Source organism: Siphateles boraxobius, unplaced genomic scaffold (genome assembly GCF_051911475.1).
Source record: "Siphateles boraxobius isolate OS27281-9 unplaced genomic scaffold, OSU_SipBor_1 118, whole genome shotgun sequence".
Taxonomy (NCBI): domain Eukaryota; kingdom Metazoa; phylum Chordata; class Actinopteri; order Cypriniformes; family Leuciscidae; genus Siphateles; species Siphateles boraxobius.
This window is the reverse complement of record NW_027508720.1, coordinates 1,797,501-1,823,043: the sequence shown is the minus strand read 5'-3', so window position 1 is coordinate 1,823,043 and position 25,543 is coordinate 1,797,501. Positions and strand designations below refer to the sequence as shown.

The window sequence follows — 25,543 nt, the reverse complement described above, 5'->3', positions numbered from 1 at the left end:
TTGCTGATAGTTTTTTCTGGGTTAAGGGTGTCCTCTAGTGTACAGTTGATGTAATGCTGTATTCTACACTGTTGAACAGCCTATTAACAGCAATCTAATATTTTATCAACGCAAACATCATTCAATATTTTAGTTTTCTGAATATAGTACAATTTGTATGTCCCTATTAAACACCAAAGCATTTTAAAGGGATATTTCTGTATATATATATATATATATATATATACACACACACAAACAAAAAAACTGGTTCTACTGAAATTAAATGTTGTGCTTTCACTGTTTTCTTATTTTATATATTTTGATAATGCAGGATTTTACACAGGATTCTTGCACTTACAATTCAACCCCATCATGCTGACATTTAAAAAAATAAGTTTAGTCTTAATGACATGAAAATATGTAATACATATAGGTTTTGTAAAGATCAAGTCATCTTGTTTGATTAATTTTAGAAACAAATATTATTCTTGGTATAAGAAAAATTATACCTAAATGATAAATATTCTAATATTCAATCCTGTAACATTCAACCCCAAAACATTTCAGATGTAACAGGGTTTACAAAATATGTTTGAGAAAGAAATGTAATGGGGTTATTATTTTTTATTCAATTATAATCTACATATATTATGGTACTTCAGGCCTGAGGTGGTAAAATATGACTTTTGAAAGTAGCAGAAGTCTTATCAAATGGGGAAAAAAGGAAATGAATACATCAGAAATAAATCCTGAAGCTTTCTAAAAATGACCCTTGTGAAGTTCATCATTTCAAAAACGCATTAGTAATAATATTATATCTTTTATTCAATTATCAATCAGCAGCACCAAAATATATTGCCCTAAACTTAATGCAATAATCTCTTTATTACTATAAAAACATCATGACGCACATAAACGGATTTTCCCTCGGAATGTGGCCTGTTCGTTCTCAATCATAAAACATTTGATCTACTGCAATTTCCATAGGAAATATAGTAGAAATTTAGATTTATCAAAAGAGTCTTTGCTTTGATCAAACCTCAGCAGAGCAGAGATGAAGACCCTCCTCGTTTCCTTCAGTGGTTTTGTTCTTACCCCTCTCCTCCTGCAGTAAATGCAGATTCTCTTCGGTCGTCACCGGTGAATCACATGTTAGTGAATCAACCCTAGACCACTTCCAAAAGGTTTATTGGAGTTCAGTGTTTCAGTAAACAGCTTGCTCTCCAACAACGGCACAAACCTAGAAACAAATAAATCATTTATTTATTAATTTAAGGCTGATGGATCTCGAAGCAATAACATAATTCCCGCATGGCACAAGCTGATTGGCCTCTGCTGATCCTGCAGCCAATGAAATCGCTGGCTGAACATGTAAATAGTCTGGTTCAGTGTTTGCTGTAAGTTAGTCCTGCAGTATCAGAGCTCCTGTGAACCCCTCCACCTCCCCAGCTCCACCTGCCTAGATCTGATACAGGATTTATGTATATTTATGCATCAGCAGCATGTCTTACATGTTCACAGCAGAGTGTCTGCGTATCTATTACCAGTAGCAAGTCCATACTTGCTCTGCAGCAGCAGCAATAATCAAAACCAAATATTTTAACATAGCCATATTCATTAACAATTCTAAAACTATTTAGAGTTGTCCATGCCACAAAAAAAGTGTAGCAAATTAATTGAAAGGCACTCTTTGTATTCATGTTGGTTTCAAAAAAAGAACTTTATATCACTTTGAAGTTTAAATTTAATGCTACACTAAATCAACATTAAGTAATTTAAATTAAAAATTAAATTACCGTATTTTCCGCACTATAAGGTGCACCGCACTATAAGGCGCACCTTCAATGAATGACCTATTTTAGAACATTAACTGTATATAGGGCGCACCGGATTATAAGGCGCATAAGATACTGCAGTCAAACGTTTGACTGGGTTTGCATTATGCATCCACTAGATGTGCTAAAGGGAATGTAGCGAGTGCGCGGCGTCGGAGGCGAGGCGTTTATTAGTAAGCGTGAGCGCGCTGGGGCGGGCACGTAACTTACATTCGCAGCCTGACTCATACGAGTATTCATGTGCGGCGGCTCGCTGACAGCAACAGCTGGCTGTTTTGAATGAGACGACCCGGTTACTGTGAACGGGGAACGCCTTATGAACATTCTGTGACGCGCGAGCAGCGTCGGGGAGGACAGTGTGTCTGTTCGTATGTCTGTTAGTAAGAGTGAGCGCTCGTGAGCGGGCATGTGACTTACACACATAGGCTGATTTATACGAGGTTGAACTGGCCGTGTGACAGAGCGGGCATAAGATGGACACGAGCGCGAGTTCGCGGGCGAATTAAATAACGCGGAGCGTTATTAACCAATTTTTCCTATTAACCAATTGATCCATACATAAGGCGCTCCGGATTATAATGCGATTAAAAATTTAAAAGGCGATTAAAAATCCGGATTAATTTTTTTTTTTTTTTTATATGTTAATATATAATTTTCTCCCCCTTCAAAATAATAAACATTTTGCCAAACTACTAAATCAGGGGTTATTTTCAATAATTTCAACTCTTTTAATATCAAAATTAATTTTAATCAACTAATTAAAAAAACATGTTGCTTTTAGAAGAGATGTGAAGTCAATGAATACATTTTAATTTTAAAGAAATACATACAATGCCCCACTGTGCAATATGCTCAATTAGACCTTACATTTCCTTTGTGATAAATCTGTCATTTTAAAATCTATATCTTGATCATTTTTGACATGAAAGGGAAAATGTTTCTATATAAAATTAGGGTGAGGCGAGAAATACTGAATTACATCATAACATGAAACCCGATGAAAAACATGATTAATTCATGTGAGTAAGTGTTACAAGATGTAATATAAGTCTCAGGTGTCCCTGTCATTTTTGGGTGGAAGCAAAAACACACTGTTTTCGTGGATATATCTTTAAATGCAAATTAGCTCCTGCTCCCCTCCCCCTTTCTAGAAGTGGGCTGTGCCTTCATACTCCCGGCTAAAACAAAACAGGAGAAACAGCAAGAGACCATTTCCACAGAACGTGTTTTTGCTTTTAACTGCACTGCGTTTCTATTATTTTCTATGGATGAGGATGAGGTGTATAAAGGCCATTTCCCGGGCCAAGCAGGGAGAGTGGATGAGATGGGAGAGTGTGGAACAACGCAAGATGTGCTGGCAAGACCTTTGGTCAATGGAAGAGAGTAGGATCAGTTTCCTTATCAGGTCAACATATGATGTTCTCCCATCACCACAGAACCTAAACCGCTGGGTAGGAGAGGATCCCTCTTGTCCTTTGTGTTCATCACCTGCCACATTAAGGCACATTTTGACAGGATGTAAGGTGGCTCTTAGCCAAGGTCGGTTTCTTTGGCGACATGACCAAGTACTGCGATGTTTGGCTTTAGTATTGGAAGACAAGCGTAACATGACCAATAAGTTGCCGCCTGTTCTAGCAAAACATTACACGCAGAAGACAATATTCCTCCGCCCAGGCGAGCAACCACCAAGAAAAGGTGCTAACACCAATTCTCGCCCAGGACAACTGGAAGCTGCTAGGGACTGGAAGATGCTGGCTGATCTTGATCAACGGCTTATTTTTCCACCTGAGATTGCCACCACTAACCTACGGCCAGATATTGTTTTGTGGTCTGGATCAGCACGCATTGTTCAACTGATAGAGTTAACAGTGCCATGGGAGGATGCAGTAGATGAGGCATATGAGAGGAAGAAACTGCGGTATGCTCATCTGGCCACTGAAGCAGAACAGCGAGGATGGAGAGTCCAGGTTTATCCAGTGGAAGTGGGTTGTTGAGGATTTGTGGCACACTCTACACCCCGGTTCCTCAGAGACGTCGGATTCAGTGGCCAAGAGTTGCGTCGCACAGTAAAGAACTTATCTGAAGCAGCAGAGAGGAGCAGCAACTGGCTGTGGTTGAGACGGAGATATTCTGGCTGGCTGTGTACAGGCCGTCATGCTTCGAAGAAGTTTCGAAGAATTCTTGAAAAACTCGAAGAGTCTGTTGATTTATTTGTATAGTTTGCATAGTAATTACAGTTATTACGTTCCTGTGTATTTTGCGTTAATGAGGATTGGTGTTTGGACAGATATTGTGTTTTGCGGTAGTATGCCATACGGAACCGTTGCCACTGACCGCTTTAACGTCCGCAGTGGGGCTCGACAGCCTTAGTCAAACAGGTTGCCGCGTTTGGTCGGGTTGTGGAGAGATTGGGAGAGATAGTGGTTAGGTCATATGTGAACAACTAGGAAGGAGCAACCTCAGCAGCAGGAGGGAGGTAAAGGTCAGTAAGCTGGGCTAAGTTGAGTGGGGGACGGAGGGGGGTGTTCTGTCGAGCCCTCTTGAGGTGTCATGGGCTAGTTGACGAAACACTGAGGATGGAAGGTGCCCACTTGAAGACCCTGGAGATGTCCCCTACTCTGCTCAATCCAGAGGGTTGTCATGCTGATCCACTGGGGGGACCGCACTGTGGTTGCAGCCGGTGTGTGTGCTGACGCGCAATACCCTGCAGCCATTAACACCAGACAGAAGGAGATTCACATCACCATATGGAAAGAAGCGTAAATGGATGGAGAAGCATAGGTTACGGTAAAGCTACGTCTTAGTTGGTGCTTCTCTTGGCAAAAGCCGAGTAAAAATCCGCATGAAGTTTTAACACCTACTCTCGTGTAATGGAAATCATGGAAACATGCGCTAGACGGACCTTTGTTTTTTTTCTCCCATTTTGGGGTCACTCACACAACGTGTCTTTGCATCTAAAAAAATGCGAGACGCGGGCGGTAGAAAGCTGAAGGTGTGGAGTACCTGTGTCAGTCTTCAGATTCAGCGCCTGTCGCACTGTCCACCGTTACAGGCTCCACCAGACGCTCATATGACACCACCATCATGATCTGTCAATCATTCACAAGGAGATATAGTTTAACCACAGAGCTGTTTGAATGTCTTCAACCTGTGCACTAGATGCTTCAAACAAGACTCACGGTAAGCAGGACAAGCAGACCCATCATCACCCCCATCATCACATAAAGGTTAGAGGTCAGACCGCCGGCCCAGAGAGGACCGAGGATGGTGGCCAGTCCTCCGACAGAGCGACGGATCCCCTGACTGAATCCTGAGAACAAAAAAACAAGGCCTTCGTCTAAGCAAACAGTGATTAGAGAACCAGAAAAACTAGAAAAGTTTGTCTAGATGAGCTTTGCTTGACAAAGCCTTGCCTAAAAGTTTAAAGGGGTGATATAATGCCATTTTCACAAGATGTAAAATAAGTCTCTGATGTCCTGTGAAGTGAGTGTGTATGTGAAGTATTAGCTCAAAATACCCCACAGATATTTCAGATGTTCAAATTGTCACTTTTTGAGGGTGAGCAAAAACGCGCTGTTTTTGTGAGTGTCCCAAATGTAAATGAGCTGCTGCTCCCGGCACAAGGGGCCTGTGTGTGTGTGTGTGTGTGTGTGTGTGTGTGTTAGCAGCTCCGATTACCTCACACAGACACACACTGGACAAAGTCGGACAAAGATGGAGAGACTCAAGAAGAAGTGACGACATGTAGAAGCAACAGGACATTCCTGAATGGTTAGTTGATGAATTTATGCATCTGATATGGAGTTCACCATCTTGATTAGCATATTCTGTCATGATAATCTATAAATCGTGTTTTGGGGGCGGAGTTTATGTACATTTTAGGATTAGTGATGTCACTAACCCAGGAGGAAGCTTGTGTAGTACCTACCAGCCGTTTGTTGTAGTCCTTAAAATTTCTGTACTTCTGTAAAAGTAAATATCTCCCTTTGCTTTAAATTGACCTGTGGCTAAGCCACGCCCCCTCCACTCACTCGGACAAACAGTCAACATTCGTTGACAGGCGCTATGGCAGCTGTCACAGCAGGAGACATTTCACAGGAGGCAATTGATGATTTTTGGAGACAGAAAGATTATATAGATATATATTTTGGTAGAAAGTTGTTTAAAATATTGTGTATGTAACTAATGGTTCATGATCAAAATAAATATGTACAGGTCTAAGTTGCATACGTTTCCAGGACAAGCCTTTTTACCATCTTTACCAAGAGTACCTCTCCATTAGTTTGGTGCAACAGTATTTACATGAATCATTCAGCACAACACTGCTAACATTTGTTATCTCGGTTATTTACAGATACGCTAATGAAGCGAAGTGACATGATGTAGGCTACAACGCAGCTAGAAGCTAACGTTAACGTTTTCTAATGTTAGGCTAACGTTACCTTAGAGATGTAAAAGATAACGTTCAAATAAGTTGTTGACTTATCTTAGAACAGATGTAGACATCCTTGTTTAATATATCCACGTTTAGTTGGTGTTGTGGTCTACCGCATAACTTAATCCAGACACTTATCTCGGTTGAGATGTGGCTTGGGAAAGGGTAAAAAAATACACACCGTCGCCCAGTCTCTCGGGATACCTAGTGTCAGAGTTGCATGTACTCCATACACACCGTTTGACCATTTTAAACTTAAAAGGACAAGAAAAAAAATATAAAAACGAATGAAACCTGACTAACTGCAATGCATTTCAATGGACGAGGAAGCAGAGAATGTCCGAGTGTATGGGATAGCTATGCACACTGTGATTGGCTTATCGCATTTGGGGGCGTGGCTTAGCCATAGGTCAATTGAGCGTCGTAACTTTGCAGATGTTGTTTATGCTCAAACATCACACACTAACTAAAGTTAAAAAAGTGAAATCATAATCAACCACCCCTTCAAAAAAAGCCACTAATAGTGATCATTTCAGAATTCAATGCAATGTAATGCGTTTTGCTTTACTACTAACTGACCTTGCGTCTTCTGTGATGTAATTTTGGAGAAGAGCGACACCTGGGCAACCGCCACAAAAGGAAGGCCTAGGACCTGAAGTAAAACACCAATGATGAACTCCGCCAGCTGCCAGGCAAATCCCCCTAAAGCAAAGAAAGGTGTGTGAGCCGTGTGGGATCCCCCAGCACCGAGCCGGCGTGCTCCTCCTCCTTACCCTGAGGATTGGCCAGGAAGATCAGGCACCAGACGCAGGAGATGTTGCAGAGGATGAGGCCGACGGCCAGCACTACTCGCTCCGCCACACGCTTGCTCAGCCAGCGCACGAACACGAACCCAGCGATCACCTCCACGCCACAGACACAGTACATGATGCTGTTTTCCAGCTCGCCGAAGTTAAAGAACTCCTGCGTCAGAGGAGTCACCATAGTCTGCAGGGACAGTGTTACACTTACAAACAGACATAAAATACTGATTTTGAAATGAGGCCACAAAATGGATGCTGAATTGGAATTGAAATATGATTTTAAGGAAGAAAAAATTGTCAGTTTTAAATCTCAACCATTTCATTTATATGTATTGGCTGCAACTAACGATTATTCTGATAATTGATTAGTTTGCCGATTATTACTTTGATTAATTGGATAAAAAGCCTTTTTTTTTTTTGACAAAACACACATCCTGCCCAATGCTGTCCTTCAAACAAACGTGCCAACTGAATGCTATGAAAACTTATATAGTTAATATATCTACGTATATATATGCTATACATTATATGAGTTATAAAACAAAAAGAAAAGTTTAAAACGCTACATTAAAAATTAAGATGATAAAAAAGAAAAAAACACAAACTAACAGATTCGAGGAGTGTTCTGCGGGAACACACACATTTACTCTGGACACTGGACTCATTTCTTTATCCTGTACATTTTAGAAACGTCTTTTATATTCATTTGCACACAGTTATCCCTTTATAGTTAAAACTCTCATAAAATACTTGAATTACATGTAGACTTTAAACCTAAATTTAAACTCCAACAACAGCAAAATTAATATTTTTGCGCTGCATATTAATTGTCTTCCCTGTGTAAAGTGTGTTTGACACGCATGCGTGCGCCGGCGCTGATTCGGTGAAGTCTGAAGTTTAACGCAGTTTGACGAGCCTTCATGCTAAATGGAAATACTCGCATGAATTTGTAACATTTACTGATAAGGATATTACCGTACAATGCAAATATTGAGCTGAGGAAACATATCACACATTAAAGACCCAAAGCGCTTACCGCTTCAAACATTATGCTTTTGCATTAGCTTGAAGCTTAAACTGAATAAATGTCATGTTTTGGGCGGCTTGGATTACACACCTATGCATTTTGTCCATAGAAATGGTCATCAAGTGCTGTAATTTGATGCAACTGGTGGCAGAAGTTTTTCCGTTCATTGTCGGCAGACGTGACTAAATCGATAATGTTGATGATTTTCATTATAGATTAGCTGTTGCAGTTAATTATAAATTATAATCAAATAAATTCCATTTAGTGTCATTTCAATTCAAAATCCTGTGGGTATGCCGTGATTTCAATTCAGTTACATTTACAATTCAAATCCAAATCCAAATCCATTCTAATTTCAGTTCAACATTCTGTGGAGCTGGTGGCAAGTGTAAAAAAACAAACAAATCACACATTTTGTGGAATGTGTGGCAAATTAATTCAAATAAATTGAATTCCAAATCAATTCAAATTCAACATTGTAAAGTGTGTGGCAAATTCAATTCAAATTCCAGTTAAAATCATTTAAAATCCAAATCATTTCAAATTCAATATTCTATGAAGTGTGTGGTAAATTCAAATCGAAATCAATTCAAAGTCCAATTCATCATTCTGTGAAGTATGTGGTAAATTCAATTCAAATTCAACGTTTGAGTGTGGCCAACTCAATCTAAATTCACGTGAAATTGAAAGTGTCAATTGTTAAATTCAGACTTTTGCCAAACCTACAACTGCAGGTGTGTGTGTGTGTGTGTGTGTGTGTGTGTGTGTGTGTGTGTGTGTGTGTGTGTGTGTGTTCACCTCCAGAGCGGTCTGATTAAACAGTGTGATAAACTGAGCTGCCAACAGCACAACCACCTCCTCTCTGAGGAACTCTGAAAGTGATGAAACACACAAATGTATATTAAACCTGCTGATTCACATACACAAATGTACAGTACAATGGCCTGATTTTATTATACAGTTAGTAAACACTAAAATGTCAAACTAGGTTTCACATATTCACATTCAATTTATATTAAGCGAGATTCAAACTTATCTGATCATTTAGTGTGTTTTTCTACAGCACCAAACACACATCTTTAAATTGAGGATTTAAATTGAAACGAGTGGAATTTATTGAATTGTTACTGTCTTATATATTTAAATTTAAATATATAAGACAGTAACAATTCAATAAATTCCACTCGTTTGAATTTAAATCCTGTGAACACATCCCCATTCCAAATCAAATTTAGATCAATTTCAGCTCAAAGCAAATTATAATGGATTTAAATTTAAATAAAAAAATTGTGGAGCAAATTCCAAATCAAATCAATTCAAATTGGTTCAAATTCCAATTAAACATTTTCTAGAATGTGTGGCAAATGAAATTTAAATTCAAATTAAATTCAAATCCAAATCAATTCCAATTCCAATTAAACAAATTACTCCATTACAGAATGTTTAATATTTGATAGGACACGAAACTTAAAGGTCATAAGAAATCAAAATGAACATTTCTTGTTTTTTAATGGAATATTGCAGTATTTATTATAAATGATTTATCGGTGCACATCGTTATTTTTTTAATTCATGTTCCTAATAATCTCGAATCAGAATAACTTCCCCTCCCTCTTGCAGCATCTCTTCTCTGATGACGAGGGCGGGGCAACCTGTCAATCATATGAGATCCACCAATAGCAAACCATAACCATCCAATCAATGCCCCACAGACAAAATCAAGCCCCGCCCACATTTGTTCTTGTTCATGTGCCGTTTCACTCAGATATACATCACAATTAGCCTGGGTTTCCCCATGCTGCCTTGCGCGCAGCGCGATTTTATTCACGCCGCTAGGCAGTCTGGATTCCATGGACCAGATTTTCACCTCAGCGAGGGGACCAATCACAGAACGGGGAGGGAGCAGCAAGACGATGACGACGTCTATGCGACACACCGAAGCAGTTTGTTTATACCGATGGATCCAACATGGCAGCAGACGCGAAGTTACCTTTCGATGCAGCACAAACGGCAATAGTCGCTTCTTCCTCGTCTAATTTCTGTCGCTCTACATACGTCATTTGGTATAATTGAAACGATTGTCTATGAGCTACATACAAGCGCATTTGATAGACATTCGTAGCACCCAATAAACGGCTCTGGGCATTCGTAAACCACGCCTCAACATGTGGTTCCCAGACCCACGTCTCAATGAGACTGGGTCTGACGTTAGCCAGGCTACGTCACAATAGGGAAGAAAAGCCTAGTGCAGCCTCTGTTTCATGACGACTTTAGAACAGACAAACTAATTAACTTGTTCGAATTAATGTTATTTTTCAGATTTTGAGAGTATGTATTTTTGCGTTCACCTCTGCTGGCACTGAAGTTCTTGAAGGGACTGGAGCTGACGTCCTCCGGTGGAGGGGAAACATGAGCCACTTCTCCATTGGCCACTGAAGAGACTCTGGACTGGACAATGGTGACCGTCCCGTACGACCCGGTGAGCTCACTGGGCCCAACCAAAGGCTTGCACTCCTCCTCCTCTTCCCGCACCTCTTCGTTCCTCTGACGCCTGCCGTCTGGAGGACTGAAGTCCCAGTACATGAACAGGACTACGAACTGAAGGAGGATCCACAGCAGACACATGAAGAGCTGAAAAACACAACAGATCATCTGGGTGAGAGTGTCTGCAAACGCGCTCAGACCGGGACGCTTCGGCCTCTCACCCCTGGGGACGTGTACTTGTTCACAGTGAAAGGCCCGACCTGGAAGTCGCAGAGTCGGAGAAAGATATTGAACGCAGGACCTAGAAGACAAACGGGGAAAAGTCAGCATTCGGAAAACATTATTAACACCAGACTGTGCTGTCATTACGAGAAAAATTTATCATTTTCATATACATTTTTATATAAGTATAGTATATACATGCATATGTGTGTATGTATATATTCAAAATAATTATACACAGTACACACACATATATAATGTAAACACAAACTTTTATTTTGGATGCGATTAATCGTTGCCCAGCACTAAAAAAAAAAAAATCTTACTGACCCTAAACTTTTGAACAATTTTGTATATGAAAATTATTTATTTTTCTCGTTTATTTAATCGTTGCCCAGCACAATTTATTTATTTTTTATTTAAGAAATTAATTATGTATGTATGTGAACGTATATGTATATATACACATACATACAGTGCTTAGCATAAGTGAATACACCCATGCTAAAGTTGACAAAAAAAAAAAAAAAAAAAAATTTATTCGGAAATTGATAATTAAATGCCTTAATTAAAACAATTAGGAACGATCCAACCTTTAAGGAAACCAATTTTCTTTTGTGAATGAATAATGTATCGTAAATAAATAAATGTTGTTCCTTAAAATACACGTTGCATAAGTCAGGACACCCCTTTGTTAAATTCCCATAGAGTTAGGCAGATTTTTATTTTTAAAGGCCAGTTATTTCACGGATCCAGGATACTATGGATCCTGATAAAGAAACTGCATTGATTTGGACTTCAAAACGCTGGTTGTCACTGAAGTCTATTATTCGAAGAAAAATCCAGAAATGTTTTCCTCAAAAAACTTAATTTCTCTTCCACTGAGGAAAGACAGATGGATATCTTGGATGGCATTGGGGTTTGGTCTAATGGTTGTTTTGCACGTACCAATGAGAAGCCCAGCCTGACGGCAGGCCATGACCGCAGCGAACACGGTCGAGCGGTCCTCGGGGGCCGTGTTTCGGGTCAAGAAGCCAAAGATAGAGGATCCAGCACCAGTGCCGATACCTAGAACAGCACAAACCAGTTCGACCACTAAAGCACCACACACACACACACACACACACTTAAACAAATTAGATTGAAACTTCACCTGCAACTAGACGACTGCCGAGCAATAACCATTTGGAGTATCCCATAAAATACAAGAAATTACCTATAGACAGACAGAAAGAGAGGTTACCCACAAGCCACTGATGTTGCAAGCGCAGTCTCCATTAGGTACAGGCTTACCAACAATCTCAAAGACATTGGCGAACAGGATGATCTTCTTGGTGCCGAGTGTGCGGTCGGACCAGAGGCCGAACAGAGGCCCGGCGAGGAGCCCGCTGAAGCTGAACGCTGATAGGCTGAGGCCGAGGAAGTACGGCGCCGCATCCAGCGTCTGCAGATACCGCCATATCGTGGGCAAAATCACAGCTGGAATTAAAACATCTGCATGTCAATATCACTGGTACATCTCATATGATATTTTAATTATTATCTTTATAGATAGTTAGCTTAGTAATTAATGCAAGTTTGTCAATATATATATATATATATATGGAGAAACTTGTGACTCACTATTATGAAAAATCTGAAGAATCTCTGAACACAAAGAGAGATTCTGAGACAGGAATGTCAGAAAATGTCTCTTATACAAGAAACAAGTGTATTAGAAACAAGTAACAATTCAGTCACGGTTATTAGCAACATCACGTTATACGTTTGTGATGAATGTGACAGTATCATTGTTATCATATTGAGTCAAGAAGAAGGGTGATTTACATTATTAAGAATTTCCCTGACAACTGAAACATTTAGCAACATTAGGCCTATTTATTTATTTTACATTTATATAAGGAATCCCCATAAAATAAGCTAATGACAAAGAACTTTTTTTTTCTTTTTACCATAGCAATATGAATATTTTAATGTTTACCAAGGTAACCTATGGTACTTTGGAGTCCCATTAACTTAACAAGTATAATATTATGTTAAATTCCCATTACCTTAACAAGTATATGTTAATATTATGTTAAATTAATGCTAAATGTTCTGTACTTAAAATCCAAATCCACTAAAATGTCAGTTCAACATTATGTTGTAAAACGAAATAAAAACGAAATTAATTCAAATCGACCCAAGATTCAACATTCTGTGGTGTTGTAAATCATAACGTTATTCATATTTTCATATGACATCTGAAACATTTAACAACATTATTTGCTATATTTATATGTATACATTTATTTTGATATAAGGAATCCAAAAAAGGTAACATTACACACAAAAAAGCACCACGACACGACATGATACTTTATCAATATGTTGACGTGTAAGTTACCATAGTAATGTCATGCTAGTGTGGAGTACCAGTGGCTTGAAGAATATCTAAATATGAATGACACTTGTTCTGTTCTACTGTGGTAATATCGTCTGATACCATCAAAACAGAATTAGTTTAAAGAAAGTACTGATATTAGCATTACTGTAATTGTCACGTTAACACTTGTCTGTGAACTTACCGTACTCGATGCCGCTCAGTAAGAAGATCAGTCCTATAGTGAAGAAGGTCAGTCTCCTCTTGCGTCTATAGTCCATTTTAGCCTCTTAACACGATTTATAACTTATCGCAGCGAATTTGACCCATTTTATCATCGCAGCACGTAATGATCAGGACACTGCGACCAATTACTTCAGCTCCCTGCATACTGCATACTAGGGAAGAGCACACTTCAGGACTGAAGATCAACCACACAGGGCTGAGCGTCGCTGTAATGTAAATCAGAGAGTTAACACTAACTTACTCTCATAATTCAGCAGAACATCGCATGTCAGTTATGATGAAATCACTACCGTGCATTATTCGAACGCAGTGATTTAATAACAGTAGTAGCCGCAGCAACTGATGCACCTTACGAACATCTCTTGCGTCACTTCCGGTTGGTATTGTAAATTCGACCTACTGCTAAATTATCTAGAAAAGTACGCCCACACAATTAACAGCCCGAATCTCACCTTTTTAAAAATATTAAAATATTATAAACATAATCATGGCATGAAAAAAAGGGGGGTTTTGAACACAAAAATGTCCGTACTCCTTCAATAAAAGTCTTTTTAAAATCTGTTAAACTGATATTCAATGTATGGCACTGAAATTAATTTGAAATAATCTTTTAATGCCAAAAAACTACTATCAATTCACATTCTTTGTTATTTTCTAGCAACAAACATTTAATAAATTAAATAATAATATATAATATACATGTAGATATATATATATATATATATATATATATATATATATATATATATATATATTATTTCATTATTTATATTTATACAATTTTATTATTTTAAAAAGTAAAATTTATGATTTTTATATATATATATATATATATATACATACACACATACACTATTTTAAAATGTAATATACTATTACACTTAAATAATTTTACATATCTAAATATATATTTTAAAATCAAAATATAATATAATTTGCATACATATATGTATATATATTAAAGTACAGAAAAAGTAAAATTATTTGTTTTTATATATATATATATATAAATAATTTATTTTAATATTGTTTAATTTGTTAAATGTCTATTGCTAGAAAATAACAAATAAGGGTTTTAAAGTGTATTTTGACATTCAATGTTAATCAAGTATCTCCTTTCAAAAAATATTTCGAACTCTAATGTGAAATTCTCTTTTTTACCTCTGTATAAAGACAACCAAGGGTTAAATATTTTATTCAGCCCCTCATCTGACTGAAACATCTGTCTTATGATTTCCATTACGGGCCTCTCGGTGCAAACTGTGTCACACACTGATGCTTTTATTTCCTTTAAATTGCATTAAACTGCATTTCTATCTGTGTTGGGACGTCATTTAATTCTCAAGGCCCAGGATGCAGTTCTTTAGACTTTTGTTTTAGGCAATTTCTCATTTACTGATAAACAGTTTAAAAGAAAACAAAGGTACAAAATCTTATATGTATCTCAATGTGATTCCATAGGGATTGGATTAAAACGTTTGGCCAACACATGGAATGGGAAAACAGTTCATCAAATGTTTTGAACATAACCAAAATGTTTTTTTACGCAATTTCCCACAGGCCACAGTTTCCAGATATTATCAGCAATATCAGTTTCTCATCAAAAGAAAGTCATGTAAAAAAAAAAGAAGTCTCCTCAGTCCTGAAAAGTGAGAATCCCCACGGATCAGGGAACGCGATGGGAACCCCATCAGAAAGCAAGTTTCTTCATCAGCAGATAAACCCTGGAGTCCACCTCAAATCCATGCAGGTTATTGGCATCTCCCTGAAGCCGCATCAGCAGGCCTCCGTAAGACACGTACGCCGATCTGTGCACACACATTCACACACCTTTATATTCATGTACTGCATTCACAATGAGTAATTTACCATTAAAACGAGCATTCGAGCAGAGCGACTGAAATTCATGAATGTCAAAAAGCTCAAACGCACTCACAGTCGTGTGGCGGCTTCTGTTGAGGTTTCGTCGCCTTCGATCCTGTAAACCTTTCCATACATGACATAATCAAACTGATCAGCCCTGCAAAGGAACAATAAACACCAGATATTATCATTAAAATAACTGTTTTCAATGTGTGTAGCAGTAATGTGATCCAAGCTTTCGGTCTCAAGCCAAAGTTTAAATCCAGTCTGGCTAGTGCGCTAACGCATTAGATCAGTAGACGGAGTGATGATGATCTTTAGTGGCTGTTTGAACACATTCGACCACATGACCGTTAACACAATAACCAATCCGGTCTAATGTGTGTTCAACTCCCTCGGGAAGTGGTGGAAAGTGGACAAGCTCAAAACTTTCAGACCCCGTTGGCGTGTATTTAGCTTCGTCTACTTGTGATCCGATTGACTAAAACGCATCTTAACACCACCTGTAAACAAAGCCTCTGATGATGCGTTTACTGGCGCGAGGGCGGGGCAACCTGTCAATCACATCAGATCCACCAATAGCAAACCACAACCATCCAATCAATTCCCCACAGACACAATCAAGCCCCACCCACATTTGTTCTTGTTCGTGTGCCGTTTCACTGGGATTTACGTCACAACAGGGTAAAATACACTTCTCATATTGCATTTATAACCAATAAATGTTGCTTTAGTGATTTTTTTAGTTTCATATTTGATATCATAACCACATGATTACCTAGACGGTCTGTCATCTTGAGGGTTGTATTCTCCGTCATCCGGCGTCCCGTCCTCATACAGTGTGCTGGCGATCACCAATCTGAACTTGTCACCTGAGAAAAGGGGACATATATGTAACGGTTCAAATTACTCACAGTTCGGTTTGTATCACTGTTTTACGGTCACGGTTTCGCTACGGCACAGGCAACAGCCCCAATTAACACAATAGAGCAAAGATACAAATGAAATAAAGTGTTTTTCGGGTTTTGTCTGGTAGGTCCAACATTAGTTTTCAGGTACAGAAATTGAATAAAGTGATCAGATGTAAAATAACATTAATTTAACTGTATAAATTAAAGATGAATCCTTATTCAAGTTACAAAAGCTATTCAATCAAGAGCTGTAAGTGATTTCCTGGTCTTTTGTTGTTGTTTGATTATTATTAAAAACACGCAGCAGGAATATTAGGCTACTGTCACTTTAAAAGTGACATATCATGAAAATCTGACTTTTTCCGTGTTTAAGTGCTATATGATCGGGTCCCCGGCGCATCTACCAACCCAGAAAACATGAAAAGTGAAACCCAGGAAGATTCTTTTGGTAAGCCTTTCTCTGCAAGCATGTGAAAAATAAGCCGATCAGATTTTGCTCCTCTTCGTAGGAAGAGGATCTTATTATAATATTACTGCCCCTTAAAGGGCCCCTATTATGGATTTTTGAAAATTACCTTTCATGTAGTGTGTAACAGCTCTAAGTGAATGAAAACATCCTGCAAAGTTTTAAATCTGAAAGTGCACCGTATATAAAGTTATTGTCTTTCAAAAGTAAGAGTCGACTCTGTGTCAATGAAATTCATCGTTTTTCAAACAAGTCATAAGCCGTTTCGTTTTGACGTCAAGACGAAACATTAGTACATTGCCCGCCCACTTAATGCACACGCAGACACCAGGGAAAACTTCCACCTCATGTCCAGAAGACGCTGTGCTCTACAATGTGAAGGTAAAGCCAGTTTTTTTCCACTACCCAAGGACGAGCATGTGAAGAATCAGTGGTTAAAGTTCATCTTCAACACGATATCTCAGCAGTATAATCCTAAATAATTATATTTATTTTACTGACGCCTGCTTCTCAAATATTGGATTTCAATGCAGGATTCGCAAACGGCTTACTCTTGAAAGATGGTGTTCAAAATACTTAGTATTGTGTAAGTCTCCTGCTAACTGGCTAACTCATGTTACTGTCTTACTGAAATACTTCTGCTAATCAGCTGTGGCTCACTATTACCTAAAACTGTGTATTAATGCAGATTGTCTGTCGTTCTCACTACTTTGAGGAAAGATTTGTTTTATCAACGTTTATGTTACATCACTCATTCACGTTAGAGCTCGGCTAATGTATTGCATACATGCACTGTTATTGATACTTTCCACGTGTTCACCGTAATATATTAGAAAAATACTCTGTAAATAAATAAGTACCAGTAAAATAATCAGTTTGTTGATGGACATGCACTTGTTAATGCTGATGGTGAGGAATTAAAGTTGCAACATCCCATAATGTTCCTCAAACTGGATAGTGTATCACTTGAGAAACATTGAGTCCTGCTCGAGCTGCCTTGCGATGGAGATTCAGGTTGAATAACTAATTCTTCCAGTGTTTCATCATCGGACACACGCTCGCATTGATATGGTAAAATCGACGTCATTGTTCGCTATTAGTTTACGATGAAGGAAGCCTCAGGACATGCAGAGCTGACGTTGTTATGGCAATGGGTGTTTTTGTTTTCGACGGTTAACCAATGACAACAGACTGAGCTATCTGGCCAAACACAACAGACTGAGCTGTCTGGCCAAACACAACAGACTGAGCTGTCTGGCCAAACACAACAGACTGAGCTGTCTGGCCAAACACAACAGACTGAGCTGTCTGGCCAATCACAACAGACTGAGCTGTCTGGCCAATCACAACAGACTGAGCTGTCTGGCCAATCACAACAGACTGAGCTGTCTGGCCAATCACAACAGACTGAGCTGTCTGGCCAATCACAACAGACTGAGCTGTCTGGCCAATCACAACAGACTGAGCTGTCTGGCCAATCACAACAGACTGAGCTGTCTGGCCAATCACAACAGACTGAGCTGTCTGGCCAATCACAACAGACTGAGCGGTCTGGCCAATGACAACAGACTGAGCTGTCTGGCCAAACACAACAGACTGAGCTGTCTGGCCAATGACAACAGACTGAGCTGTCTGGCCAATCACAACAGACTGAGCTGTCTGGCTGGGCGATATGGCCAAAAAAAATTATCACGATATTTTTTTTATATCAGTCGATATCGATAATTATCACGATAAATGTCAAATCTTTGTTTCTTTCAAATTTAAAGGCCGATTTTCGCTCCTAAGGGAAAGTTGTAGAAACCAGAGCGTTAATTGTGGTTTTAAACTACTCTTTATTGTGAGAACATATCATGACAAACACTTACCGAGCAGGTGAACATTACACAAATCTGAGGTAGAACATTCAAACATTTGTCGTTTTTCCTTAAGAAAATAAATATTTGAATAGAAAAATATATTTCTTAGTTTCTGCATGTGCTAATGGGGGATATTGTTTCAAGTCTTGAAACAGGTTTGTGTTGCCAAACTTTGATGGGATGTATCTTCAGCACAGTTTGCAGTGCAGGCTGCAATATTAATATTACATGTTTTGTCTCAAAATGCATATTTGACAGTGAGTTGACAGTAAATCTACATCCTAACTCAAGCTAATACTATGTAAATTTATGTTCATTAACAAAAACAGGTTACATTTTTGTGGACTGTTTGAGTTTTATTAAAATTAACCATTGGTCATCCAGTATCATGCATTTAGATCATGATAACCACAGATAAAACCAGGCATAGCCTATAGCACATCACTATCATGGCAAAGTGTAACTTTATGGTTTCCATGGTATTTGTATGAAAAACAGTAGCCTAAATAGATTATTAAATACTGTAATTATATTCCATTAGTCATTTAATACATTGTCTACATTCGTAATATAATGCAATTCAATATGTGTATCCTACATTTCATGGTGCAGTTATTACAGGCTAAAGTTACAGTAAATCCATGGTAAATCGATTCAGTATCAATTCAGATTCTGACTGTATCATTTCACACAGTGTTTCTCCTGTTTGTCCGCGCCGTTTCATCTGCCTTTCAACTGGTTTAAATCACTGAGACATTTGTGTTCTTCGCTGAATTCAAACGCTTCTCACTGGATCTCGAGACAGAGACCGATCAGAGTAAACGCGTCTGCTCTCGTGAGCTCGCGCTGTGCTGCTGTTTGGACTTTGAGCCGAGCGGATAAATGCTCCGTGTGGCGCGCGGTTCAAATGAGTTTCGTTCCGCTTTTGGCGCATAAACATTATCGAACATTTATCGAACTCTTGATATCATTTTATCGAGAAAAATCATATCGCGATAATTATCGTTATCGATTTATCGCCCAGCCCTACTGAGCTGTCTGGCCAATGACAACAGACTGAGCGGTCTGTCCAATGACAACAGACTGAGCTGTCTGTCCAATGACAACAGACTGAGCTGTCTGTCCAATGACAACAGACTGAGCTGTCTGTCCAATGACAACAGACTGAGCTGTCTGTCCAATGACAACAGACTGAGCTGTCTGGCCAATGACAACAGACTGAGCTGTCTGTCCAATGACAACAGACTGAGCTGTCTGTCCAATGACAACAGACTGAGCTGTCTGTCCTATGACAACAGACTGAGCTGTCTGTCCAATGACAACAGACTGAGCTGTCTGTCCAATCACAACAGACTGAGCTGTCTGTCCAATCACAACAGCCTGAGCTTTCTGGCGAATCACAACAGCCTGAGCTGTCTGTCCAATGACAACAGCCTGAGCTGTCTGTCCAATGACAACAGCCTGAGCTGTCTGTCCAATGACAACAGCCTGAGCTGTCTGTCCAATGACAACAGCCTGAGCTGTCTGTCCAATGACAACAGCCTGAGCTGTCTGTCCAATCACAACAGACTGAGCTGTCTGTCCAATCACAACAGACTGAGCTGTCTGTCCAATGACAACAGACTGAGCTGTCTGTCCAATCACAACAGACTGAGCTTTCTGGCGAATCACAACAGACTGAGCGGTCTGGCCAATGACAACAGACTGAGCGGTCTGGCCAATGACAACAGACTGAGCTGTCTGGCCAATGACAACAGACTGAGCTGTCTGGCCAATGACAACAGACTGAGCTGTCTGGCCAATGACCACAGACTGAGCTGTCTGGCCAATGACCACAGACTGAGCTGTCTGGCCAATGACCACAGACTGAGCTGTCTGGCCAATGACCACAGACTGAGCTGTCTGGCCAATGACCACAGACTGAGCTGTCTGGCCAATGACCACAGACTGAGCTGTCTGGCCAATGACCACAGACTGAGCTGTCTGGCCAATGACCACAGACTGAGCTGTCTGGCCAATGACCACAGACTGAGCTGTCTGGCCAATCACAACAGACTGAGCTGTCTGGCCAATCACAACAGACTGAGCTGTCTGGCCAATCACAACAGACTGAGCTGTCTGGCCAATCACAACAGACTGAGCTGTCTGGCCAATCACAACAGACTGAGCTGTCTGGCCAATCACAACAGACTGAGCTGTCTGGCCAATCACAACAGACTGAGCTGTCTGGCCAATCACAACAGACTGAGCTGTCTGGCCAATCACAACAGACTGAGCTGTCTGGCCAATCACAACAGACTGAGCTGTCTGGCCAATCACAACAGACTGAGCTGTCTGGCCAATCACAACAGACTGAGCTGTCTGGCCAATCACAACAGACTGAGCTGTCTGGCCAATCACAACAGACTGAGCTGTCTGGCCAATGACAACAGACTGAGCTGTCTGGCCAATGACAACAGACTGAGCTGTCTGGCCAATGACAACAGACTGAGCTGTCTGGCCAATGACAACAGACTGACCTGTCTGGCCAATCACAACAGACTGACCTGTCTGGCCAATCACAACAGACTGAGCTGTCTGGCCAATCACAACAGACTGTCTGGCCAATCACAACAGACTGAGCTGTCTGGCCAATCACAACAGACTGAGCTGTCTGGCCAATGACAACAGACTGAGCTGTCTGGCCAATGACAACAGACTGAGCTGTCTGGCGAATTACAACAGACTGAGCTGTCTGGCCAATCACAACAGACTGAGCTGTCTGGCCAATCACAACAGACTGAGCTGTCTGGCCAGTCTGGCCAATCACAACAGACTGAGCTGTCTGGCCAGTCTGGCCAATCACAACAGACTGAGCTGTCTGGCCAGTCTGGCCAATCACAACAGACTGAGCTGTCTGGCCAATCACAACAGACTGAGCTGTCTGGCCAATCACAACAGACTGAGCTGTCTGGCGAATCACAACAGACTGAGCTGTCTGGCCAATGACAACAGACTGAGCGGTCTGGCCAATGACAACAGACTGAGCTGTCTGGCCAATCACAACAGACTGAGCTGTCTGGCCAATTACAACAGACTGAGCTGTCTGGGGAATTACAACAGACTGAGCTGTCTGGCCAATCACAACAGACTGAGCGGTCTGGCCAATGACAACAGACTGAGCTGTCTGGCGAATTACAACAGACTGAGCTGTCTGGCCAATCACAACAGACTGAGCTGTCTGGCCAATCACAACAGACTGAGCTGTCTGGCTGTCTGGCCAATCACAACAGACTGAGCTGTCTGGCCAATCACAACAGACTGAGCTGTCTGGCCAATCACAACAGACTGAGCTGTCTGGCCAATCACAACAGACTGAGCGGTCTGGCCAATGACAACAGACTGAGCTGTCTGGCGAATTACAACAGACTGAGCTGTCTGGCCAATCAGAGCAGAGTCGCTCACGGAAAGGAGGGATTTAGAGGGATTAAATCATCTGACGAGTCGTTTGAGAATCATTGAAAATCTGATGATGTGCAAATGTATATTATGAGGAATTTTAACAGTTTTTCTTTTTTTTACCTTTGATGCATGTAAACATGTTGTAGGAGACTCCACAACAACATTAGAAAACTTTAAAATAGCATAATGGGGCACTTTAATCTGCATGTTTCCAAAGCAAAGCATGCAAACTGATCTGTCGTTGCTGCACAGACGAGCACTGAACACTAAAAACTGACCAAAAAATGTCACAGTTGTCTTATTTAGACCTCAGGGAACTGTGTCAACTTTTGTAAAAGTTAAACATGACGGCACATGCAAGTTGATGAGATGATTCAGTGTAACTCCACAACAACTATATAAATATATATCCACTAACCATTCAGAAACGTCCAGGTGCGTCTAAAAGTTGAACCTTTTCCTGAGTCTCTCCGTAAAGCTGCACTCGCTACTGGTTATTTATCAGATTAAGATTATTCGTGTGTTTTGTTATTGTATCTGAAGCTCGTGTACAGGATCGGCTCTCTTCTGATCGGGCGGAGGAGCAGCTCATTTGCATTTAAAGGGACACGTACACAAACGGCATGATTCTCCTCACACCCAAAAAGGGGCACATTTGACAAGCTATAATAAATGATCTGGGGGTATTTTGAGCTGAAACGACACAGACACATTTTGGGGACACTAGATTTATAATAAGTCATGTGAAAAGGGGCATAATATGACAGCTTTATGACCTGATGCACGGATCCAGTACACTCATACCGTTACACACGCGTTGTCTTTCTCGACTGTTCACTTCATGTCTGCTAGGATACTCACCAAGATGGGCATGTTGACATCATTTGTGTGTAAATTTGTCCAAGCACAAAACTTGAAAGAGAAGTCAATACTTGTGCGCTTTCTGAGATGTGTGAGTTATGACAGCCACTGTGAAAATGATTATATTTCCAAAAAACAATTGGTGTCAAAAATTAACTTTATAAATATATTTAGAAGTTAATGCAAAACCTGCCTTATGTGCAATTTAAAGTACCTTTTTTTATTTGAGTGTTTATTAGACCTAAAATTAAATAGCAACTGTATTATTAATTAGGGCTCTGTTGTTAATTGTAAACTTTAACATTATTGTAATGTGTAATTAAGGGCTCCCTATATAGTTTACAGCATTAGCAAAAAAAAAAAAAAAAAATCTTATAGAAAATTAATTATAATAGAATTTAATTAAACACAGAGACACATAGTTTAATAAAAATAAATAAAAAAAGAAGCAATTTTGTGATTAGTTTTCTCCCCACACCCCCGCTGTACCGAACCCGTACCAAACCGTGACTTCAATACTGAGGTATGTATCGAATTATCATGTTTGTGTACGTTACACCCCTAAATATATATATAATATTGAAATGACAACTGAACATCAATGACTTACCGAGATCGACAGGATAAATCTGGATGTTCACATCAAGGATCAGGTCCATTTTGAAAGACTCACTTTCACAGTGAAGACGAGATACTAATAACAACAAAACACATTTTTTTAATATTTTGATGTCATAGGTTGCTGGTGTATTTGGACAACATTGAGTTTGATTTAAAAGTACTTTAGACATTCTTCAGGAACTTTGCAACTAAATGTCAATTAGCAGTCATTTGCGTATTAGTAGAGTATTAGGTTTGGGTTAATAGTGCAAGTAGTCTACTAATACTCTAATGAGAGTTAGCGGACATGTATTTCCAAACGTTACTTATAGTCAGTAGAGTGTCTTAGACCATCGAAATAAAGTGTAACCAAATATTGTTCTGGCATGGAAGGTCTTTTGTAGTGGATATAACAGTATTATATGATATAGCAGTATTATAGAGCATGCTATGTTTTTATTTAGTTGTCGTCTTCCCAATATCCATTATTAAAGTAGCATTAACATTCAAATAAATATTAAGTAAAAGGTTACATTTTTTGTTATTTAGTTGTACTTAATTTTAAACTTTTAGTTTTAATGTTGAATGCTCAGTATCAATTATTACTGTAGCATTTACATAAGAGAGTGTTTACATTAACACATAAACTAAAATAGTCATTTTAATTTATTAATGGATTTTTTTTAATTTTACACTCACTGTCAAAAGCTTGGAATAATTCAGATTTTTTAATTTTTTTTTAAAAAGCATCTTCTGCTCACCAAGGCATCATTTATTTGCTCAAATATATAGTGAAAACAGTAATATTGTGAAATATTACTCAATAAGGATACATTGGATTGATAAAAACTCATTCCAAACTTTTGGCCACCAGTGTAAAGTAAATACTAGGTTATTATAAATAAATTATATGGTGGGACGAAAGAAAATAGTATTTCTTAAAGTAGTAAACATTAAATTCATATTCTCACCTCTGTCAAACTTTTTCCCATCAGGATCAATATCCTTCACATCAAATATGTCCTCAAACAGAATCCCAGCCATCTGTCCTCAAACTGGCGATGTATTATCCTGGTCAAACAAAACAAGGAGAGCAATATTTAACACGTGACTATAAAATATGAATGAATTACATGTTGAGGTTTCATAAAGCCTCGTACTAACACTCTCGTTAGTATCAATTATATTATACATAGCGTTTTAAATCAACGCTTTTCTGCAACTATGACATACTTTTTTCCAGATATAGTGTGCGTGATACCGTTCCAGTTAAAAATGTGAGAGAGCAACTGTATAAATAAACAACTCTCTTCTCATTCAACACAAATATGAAACATGCCGCGAAACAACGTGCTTCACCTCCGGCCACGTGACTTACTACTGCATCCGGTTCATGCCGCGAATTTACTAGTTTACTACGATTAAATATATATAAATATAATTAATATAAATATATATTTTACTTTGCTCTAAAATATAAATGTCCCACCGTAGTAGTAAATTACACAGTCGTAGTAAAAAATATTGTTTTACATAAATTGAAAAGAAGGCTTCCACGACATAAAATAATTCTAAAAAAGCATGCCATTGTTGATTATAAAGATTCAATTCCCAAAGAAACAAACTAGTCATATTCATTTATTGGAAGAAAAAAAAAATACTCTCAAGCCAAAGGGATCATCGATTAAAATACAAAAGACTTAATTTTATCACAAGCAAAACTACAAAAAATGTATGACACTGATTTCCGGCAACTGTATTTTCGTTGCTGTTGTTATGGTTAGGAGAAAGCGTCTTCCTCATGGTTACCGCCGTAGTTAGCCAAACAGCTTCTGTTTATCCCGCGGAAATCATCTTTTATAGTATATATTTCTCGACAGTTTTGACATAAAACAAATCAGATATGTTGAGCGACGGTTGAACATTAAAATATTCTTAATAAGGTGAGTTCGGTTATACTCAGACAGTAAACAGGCTATCAAACAAGCTAGCTAACTTATCTGTATGGGTTATAACTTACGTTACATATGTGTATTCTGCTCATTATTATATACCTAAAAATATGTGTAGTGTTTTCAGCAGCATAAATAAGTCGGTTTATTCTGCGTTTGTTTTGCATTGGACTGAAGATAGGTAAACATTTCTC

The 25,543-nt window shown here is 39.1% G+C and overlaps 3 protein-coding genes across 6 annotated transcripts in view; 1 reads left to right on the top strand and 2 right to left on the bottom strand.

The window, feature by feature from the left end:
• Positions 1-786: 786 nt before the first annotated feature.
• On the bottom strand, positions 787-13,775 carry mfsd8l1 (major facilitator superfamily domain containing 8-like 1). Of its 3 annotated transcripts, none has more exons than XR_013194747.1 (12): positions 13,356-13,775; positions 12,082-12,267; positions 11,942-12,004; positions 11,737-11,856; positions 10,788-10,867; positions 10,431-10,713; positions 8,881-8,954; positions 7,026-7,239; positions 6,832-6,904; positions 4,997-5,127; positions 4,821-4,906; positions 787-1,222 (listed from the first exon to the last, which is right to left on the bottom strand). XR_013194747.1 is itself a non-coding variant. In XM_077202448.1 (12 exons), exons 1-11 carry the CDS (start codon positions 13,429-13,431, stop codon positions 4,826-4,828), a joined length of 1,431 nt encoding a protein of 476 aa, XP_077058563.1. In that variant the 5' UTR covers positions 13,432-13,775; the 3' UTR covers positions 787-1,222; positions 4,821-4,825. The 3 variants fall into 3 exon arrangements, 2 of the variants coding, with proteins under 2 accessions (XP_077058563.1, XP_077058572.1); XM_077202448.1 differs by having other exon boundaries at positions 6,832-6,954; XM_077202457.1 differs by having other exon boundaries at positions 6,832-6,954; positions 10,431-10,680.
• An 800-nt stretch (positions 13,776-14,575) lies between these two features.
• Positions 14,576-24,772, bottom strand: polr2h (RNA polymerase II, I and III subunit H). The gene is made up of 6 exons (XM_077202436.1): positions 24,632-24,772; positions 24,369-24,468; positions 23,408-23,491; positions 16,038-16,131; positions 15,333-15,416; positions 14,576-15,204 (listed from the first exon to the last, which is right to left on the bottom strand). Exons 2-6 carry the CDS (start codon positions 24,439-24,441, stop codon positions 15,087-15,089), a joined length of 453 nt encoding a protein of 150 aa, XP_077058551.1. The 5' UTR covers positions 24,442-24,468; positions 24,632-24,772; the 3' UTR covers positions 14,576-15,086.
• A 377-nt stretch (positions 24,773-25,149) lies between these two features.
• Positions 25,150-25,543, top strand: part of armc9 (armadillo repeat containing 9) — a 53,228-nt gene continuing 52,834 nt past the window's right edge. The window contains exon 1 of one of the 2 annotated variants that reach the window (XM_077202549.1): positions 25,150-25,340. The gene's annotated coding sequence lies outside the window, so the exon portion shown is untranslated. The remainder of the gene's footprint in view (positions 25,341-25,543) is intronic. The other variant, XM_077202552.1, reaches the window with a different exon arrangement.